Source organism: Poromitra crassiceps (genome assembly GCF_964638095.1).
Source record: "Poromitra crassiceps genome assembly, chromosome: 2".
Classification (NCBI taxonomy): domain Eukaryota; kingdom Metazoa; phylum Chordata; class Actinopteri; order Beryciformes; family Melamphaidae; genus Poromitra; species Poromitra crassiceps.
Window position 1 is genome coordinate 30,403,573 of NC_139624.1, and position 7,446 is coordinate 30,411,018.

General features: G+C 43.9%; 1 protein-coding gene across 1 annotated transcript in view; it reads left to right on the top strand.

Moving 5' to 3' along the window:
* Positions 1-4,669: 4,669 nt before the first annotated feature.
* The window catches only part of exd3 (exonuclease 3'-5' domain containing 3), a gene marked incomplete at both ends in the record, with an annotated part of 43,201 nt that continues 40,424 nt past the window's right edge, over positions 4,670-7,446 (top strand). The window contains 9 exon segments of the mRNA XM_083661894.1: positions 4,670-4,832; positions 4,835-5,007; positions 5,042-5,496; positions 5,498-5,553; positions 5,556-5,722; positions 5,725-6,278; positions 6,280-6,349; positions 6,352-6,377; positions 6,379-6,434. Of these exon segments, the coding sequence (XP_083518020.1) occupies positions 4,670-4,832; positions 4,835-5,007; positions 5,042-5,496; positions 5,498-5,553; positions 5,556-5,722; positions 5,725-6,278; positions 6,280-6,349; positions 6,352-6,377; positions 6,379-6,434 (1,720 nt within the window).

Here is a 7,446-nt window from a genome sequence, read left to right on the forward strand (position 1 = left end):
TAGTGTAGAGAGAAAAGCCTTTTGAACAAGCTCATATTTTGCTCATATTCTACAACGCATGAACGGAGAGTAACCTTTTGAAAATACTGTGTCGTTAACACCGAGTTAACGGCACTCTTATCTTTCTTTTCTTGCTCTTTTGTGACCTCAATAATTTCCCATTGTGTTTACATGCGTGTCATTTACATAAGAAAAAACAGGTTTTGCTGTAATTTCGCGACTAGCAACGGAAATACCGCAATTTACTTTCAGATTAAAAATTCAAATTCTCACCTTTGGAGAAAAAAAGGTAGCCTATTTCATCGATTGAAACAGCAAACTTTGTATCAAACTACTGATGATAAGATTAAATATGGAGTCAAACTGTGGCTCTAAAGCATTACTCAAAATTAATATTAAGGTTAACGTTACAATAATGAGTTTTATTCTTGAAAGCCCTAAAGCAGAAGACCTACTTTTGCATTCTGGCTGACTTGATGCTCGTGCACTAAGTGTTGATGCCAATGTCTGTCTGGGGTTTTGGACCAAACTCCACAGCTCCGGAGACAGGAGAGCCAAAACCTGAACGAAGCCGCGACTTTGTTAAAAAAATAAGAATAATATATGAACGTGAAATGAACATGAACTGCTCATTTTTTGGGACTGAACTTAGTTCAAAATTCAAAATTGTGAACAGGGCGCCTGTTTGGGGGGAGGGGAACTGGGGGAAATAGCGGCATCCTCCCACCCTCCGTCCTGTGAAACTCGCTGTCAGGTTAAAGAGGCGCCTGGCGACTGCACATGTATCGGAGGAAGCATGTGCTAGTCTACAACTCTCCCCAGATCAGCAGAGAGGGTAGAGCAATGACCAGGACAGGGGCCAGGGGGAATCAGAATCAGAATCACTTTTATTGCCACAGTATGCAAGTTACATACGAAGAATTTGTCTTATGCAGCGTAGCGGTCACATCAATATACAGAGATAAGAAGTAGGAAAGATAACTAAAGACAATCACAAAGTTGCAAGTGCAATCAAATCGAGTAAATATATACAATATGTGAGTGGTGAAGTGTTCTGTGGATAATAAATATGAACTTACGTTGAATTTACATGAGATTTACAGACTGAGTTAAATAGGCGTTAAATAGGCAGTGGATTTACATGAATTTACAGTTTAAGTTTAAACATTTTAAGGAAAACATAAGCACAAGATGTAAGGGTGTTTTGTGCAACTGATTTTATTTTATGGACGCCTTAATCGGACTCTAAGAAAAATCTTAACTTAAGGTGCTTTGTGCAACCGGCCCCTGGTTCTGTGTCTGTTTGTTTGTGTCTTTGACAGGTGTGTCTTCATATTCAGCACAGCACACACACACACACACACACACACACACACACCTACACACACACACACACACACACACACACACACACACACACACACACACACACACACACACACACACACACACACACACACACACACACACACACACACACACACACACACACACACACACACACACACACACAATCACACCCATAATATGTACTCACACCTCTCTCCAGCCCATCCAGATCCAGACGCCCATCTCGGGCCGTGACAAACAAGAGTTCTGACTTTGACCTCCTCTGTGTTAATCCACTCCAACACACATGCACGCACGCACACACACGCACGCACGCACGCACGCACGCACGCATGAACACGCACGCACGCACGCACGCACACACACGCACGCACGCACGCACGCATGAACACACACGCACGCACGCACACGCACGCACGCACGCACGCATGAACACACACGCACGCACGCACACACACGCACGCACGCACGCACGCACGCATGAACACACACGCACGCACGCACACACACACACACACACACACACACACACGCATGCATGCACACACGCACACACACACACACACACACACACACACACACACACACACACACTCTATATTTTAGATTCAGACCACATCCATCTAATCTGGCACAGCGCTCTGGCTCTGTTTGCAGAGTAGACAAAGAAGGCAAAGAGACACAAGCCAATAACTGCCTTCACTATATTTGTATGGCCATCAGGCTCCCTTCACCTTCTCATTCATCAATAGTGAAACTGAGCTTGCAAAGCCATCAAAGCAGGTGTGTGTGTGTGTGTGTGTGTGTGTGTGTGTGTGTGTGTGTGTGTGTGTGTGTGTATGTGTGTGTGTGTGTGTGTGTGTATGTGTGTGTGTGTGTGTGTGTGTGTGTGTGTGTGTGTGTGTGTGTGTGTGTGTGGATACAATTCTCCTAAACTGCCTATCGACCAACATTGGCATCCAGGATTCTGCAGTGGACTGTCTTGGCTTACTTCCTATTAGAGATGCGCGGATGAGCTTTTATGCCATCCTAATCCACGTGTATGCATGAACCGTCCGCCCGCCATAAATCCGCGCAAATTATTTCACACTATTTATAGATCCGCGCCCGCCATGCACCCGAGGCTATAAACGCTATAAAACGCTATAAAAGGAGCGAACTTACGGTTTCTGCTGCCGTTGGTGCGATCGCAGTCCAAGACTCCAAATAAACTTCCGTGCTGTAGGCTATTATGTCCAGTCCACCACTTGCCCTCATGTAGTTTACTCGGCTACGCTATAGCTTTTAGTTTAGTACTTGATTGCCTCTTTGTATCGGAAAATATGAACGCGTCTTCTCTTCAAACAGTCTTCAGCAGAGACTCCTTTTTGAGGGTGACGTCATTGACATATATGGACGAAAAGTGGAGACGCGACCTAGCACATGGCTTCTTTGCTTGGTTTGGGGGGATCTACAATAGGCGACTAAGAATGTGCCTGACGAAAAATGTAGCTTAAAATACGTTCATAGACTAGAGAACGTAATTAATATTATTCTTTCTCATTAATGATACATCGTTTCAACCGCCCGCAACCCATCCGCTATTAATCAGAATGTTTATTTTTATGATCTGGCCCGCCCGCGGGGCAGGATATCCGCGGTCAGCGCGGTTATAACTGCGGCCCGCGCATCACTACTTCCTATCTATCTGACCGAACACACAGTCTCACATCTCATCTGACTACCTCTACAGTTAACTTTGGTCTTCCGCAGGGCTCTGCGCTTGGCCCTTTTCAATCTGCTATATTTTCCGCAGCCATGGTATTAAATTTCACTGTTATGCTGACGACACCCAAATTTACCATTTACCACTTACACCTGATGTCCTCGTTCCCAAATCACTAACCTTCTAACAAAAGTGAACCCAGCAAGCACGGTTGGACCAGGGACGAATCCTGAATAGGGGGCAGCTCAAGTCTATCATCATGACGAGTCAGATCTGGCCCAGAGTATAACTATCCAACTAACATCACCACTGAAATATCCATAAGGATAACTAAACTTGTGGAAAAGCCTACATAGTTAGGAGATCAATTGTGGGAGGATCCTGCATGTCTCACTTGCAGATCTTGTTATCAGATTGTTTTGGGCAAAAAATACACTGCGAGGCGTGAACTACATTTATGAGTTGGAAGTTGGAATATAGCATTTTGCTTACACAAATTGTTGTATAGACGATATAGACGATCACAATGTCCGATCCACAAAGACTTGATGCCCACTTTTTAAATAAAAAACTGGTTTATGCCATAATTACATATAGGCTCTATTTGTGGTAAAATATACAGTATATATATATAGTTTACCCAACTATATATATATATATATATATATATATATATATATATATATATATATATATATATAGAGAGAGAGAACGGCTCTCTCAAATCAAGCAACCTGATTGGCTCACAGCTGTGGTATTTTTATGGTGTGTGTCCACAATTATGAATGTGTGCCATCTTGTTATTCTCATGTCTTCTTTCCTAATAACTCTAATTTAAGGATTACATGAAAGCCTGCATAAGAATGTGTTGGTGATGGATGAGGGATCTTGTAAATGTATGCGTCCTTTTCTCTTCATCGCTGTTTCTGTGTGTATGTGCACACTCCATTATTCCGATCTTTTCTAATCATTCTACAAGGTATTCACAACCGCAAAGCCCTTGCATTTGTTTCTAATATAGAAGACATATCATTAAAATATTAATTACAGAATTAGTGGTTCAATTACAATTCTTTTATTTTCCATCATGCTTTGTATACTCGATTTGAGGAGTAAATCACAGTTCTGCTTTTATCAGGCCAAGAACAATCCCTTCCTTTTGAAACAGAATTCAGCACATAATCCACTGTATAATGTTATATAGTACCAGATTTTTGCATGGTATTTGCCAAGATATCTTTGCACGGTATCCTTTCATGCCAATGTTTCATACTGACAGCTTTACTGAAATGGCTGAGGTCTGAAATGAAATGAGCATAATATCATATAGCCTACAATCGGATAGTTGTGTTAATTAGTGATGGACCAATATTAGTTTGCTGATATGTTGGGCTGATATGTCACATCCACCTCTGATCTGCATTTATCTCCTCTCTCCCAGCTGTCGCTCGTAGGCTATATGGGCGGCTTTTTCTCCTTGAGAAACGCTACCAGGTCATTAAAATTGCCTGTGGCCAGGTGGTGTTAGTCATGATTTTGTGGGCGGTGTCTGTTCGTCACGATTTGTGACATCATCAGTGATGTCATCAATGGGAATTGTGATGTCATCAGTGATTACTGACCATCCTGGAGGGCTGCCCGGGCAAACAAAAGGGCCGCCGCACCATGCTTGGCCATACCATCCTCATGGAATTCCAACAGTGGATGAAAGAACACCCGCAGGTGAACCTGAGCTCATTCTCAGAGCAGCAAGACAAACGTTGGGCTCTGAGCATGCTGCAGAGCCGCATAACGAATTCACAGACAGTCTTGTGGAGATCTACCACCTCCAGTCCCTGGATCCAAGCATACTCCGACTACAAATAATCAGGCTGCAGGCACTCATCTGCTACAGAGAGGCAGCGCTGCTTGGCATGAAACTGAGACTACAGAATGAACTGAATATGGAGGAGATATATTATAAATAATTGATCATAAAAAAAGGAGATGTGTATACCACTGATTTTGCAGGATAATCTGTCGATGGCAGAGTCGTTTGTCATGGGTAACCATCAACTAGAACAACAGCTGGTCATGCTGCTAGACTCCTGGTGCCACCCCAGCTTCAGCGTGGAAGTGCTATGCAAGCAGTACCCTCACCTCTCCACTGATCGGATCCAACCCAAGATTCTCACCAAACACGTCTTCCGACTAATGGAGAAATTCCACACTGACAAAGTGCTGTGTCCAAATTCAGTGCACAAGAGGAGATTTGATTCCCTGCGTTTCCTCATGTACAAGACGTTTGGGGTGAAAAGCATGACGCAGGAGAACTGGAGTGACCATGTACAGAGTGTAGTGGCAGATGACTGTGAGTTGCAGGTAGAGCTGGTGAGGATGTTGGTGAAGTACTGCGGTCTCCAGAAAGGCTTGTACTGGTCTTTGAGATACAGCATCCGCAGAGAGAAGTCTACCATCTAATCATCTACAGGGGTGTCAGGGTGATTCAGCCAAGGCTCACTGTCTCACTGTCAGAGGTTCTATCAGCTGCCGCTCAGCAGAGATAAGGTTAAATTTGTGGACACACCGGAAGGCCTCCAGAGATGTCGAGACACTGTGCTCAAGGAAGCTGGTGTAGTCGCAGTAGACATGGAGTGGCGGGCCAATTTTGGTTGCAATAATAATAATATGTTTTCTTATTAGACCTGTGTGCAAGTGGGTTCTGGCAACACCAAGATACAGTTGCCTTCATCAGAAACCTTTTCTCTGAGCGGAAAGTCATTAAACTGGGTTATGGTATCGCAGGGGATCTGAAGTGTGTCTTGGCCACCTGGCCCCAGTTCTCAGAGGAGCCATTGAAGCAGGAGGGGGTGTTGGATCTTCTCTCTGTGCACCAAGCAGTCCAGCGTAATAGGGTCAGCAAGGCTCATCATAACGGTCCAAAGCAGGTGTTGGTAGGAGAGGGCTCTTCGGAGAAAGGCCTCAGTCTGCTGGTGCAGCAGGTCCTGGGAAGACCGGTGGACAAGTCGGAGCAGCTGTCCAACTGGGAGAAACGGCCACTACGGATGAGCCAAATTAGATATGCAGTGGCAGATGCCTACTGTTTGCTGGATGTATATAGGGCCCTCTCAAGCAACCCAGCATACTGGGGGCTGCCAGGCCACCTATGCTCTATGTCCTCCAGCCAATCAGAGAAGAGCAGAGACAGGAAGCCAAAAATTGGCCAAGTAGACCAAACAGACCCACAGCAAAGCGGTTTATAGGCATCCATGTGGCGAGAAGGCCCCAGACGGTCCCCCTCTAGCCCCCCAGCAGGTGTGGGTATAGTGTGTGACAACATGCTAGGGCCTGGGGAGGTACCTGCACTGTTTTGGGCTGGATCTGCTAATGTTGAAGCCCAGTGATGATCACAGAGAAGCCGCACAGTTAATGTGGCAATATTGGCGGCAGCTGGAGCTGACATCTCATGGTTTAAGATGTGGTGGTTGTCTACTAAATTGGTCATGAGGTGAAGTATTGGAATTCTCTGATTTGAGCTACACTGGTATGTACAGTACAGTATGTGTAGCTTTGTGAAATATCAGTGAGCATTTTAAATATTGTTCCAAGGCATAGGCAAGCCATTTTCCACTAATCGTTGAGAAGAAGAAGACTTTCTGTAAGCCCAAGATGGAAATAAGCTGATTGGTCTAATACTCGAGAGGTCTCGCCTTGCATTTCTCATAATGAAAAAGCAAAGTGGTATGCTTGATGCAGAATATCAGATTTATCCCAAGTGAGTTCAAAAGGCATTTTCAAAACATTGGAATAGGTTGTCATTCGAAAGGTCATCAAAACGTGTGAGAGATTAATAATGCATGAACTCCAAACTTTGACCTTTTAAAGTAACGGTAAATAGTGTGATTTCTATTTCATACATTTTATCACCCATGTACATTTTTAAACATATTTATATATTTTACCCATGCATACATATTTAAACTGTATTTATGCATTTCTTTCTGTGCATAGGCTATTAACTTGGTTTTCTAAACTATTTACATCCTGATGTCTAAATGGATTTTAGCCAGGGCTACATAATAACATTATTTGTAAAGCAAAGTTTGCAAAATCAAGACAGAAAAGAGACATATACTGTAAACAAGGTTAAAAAGTAAAGGTGGCAAAAACATTGGCGGCGTTTCTGTCTGTCTGTCTGTCGATTCTCCGATTGCCTCCAAATTTGATGAAACACTGTTCTCAGGGGTCTGGCATGAGTTTGTTGTGAGAAAAAAAAGTGCACACCCATGGGACGGCGCTCCTGCTGGCCACGTCACTACTATACATTCAGGCGGTGTCTCGTCATAGACACGTGGTCAATGGGTCAGCATGGGGTAAATCGTCCTGTTCTCCCCATTCAGCATAGTTAGCAT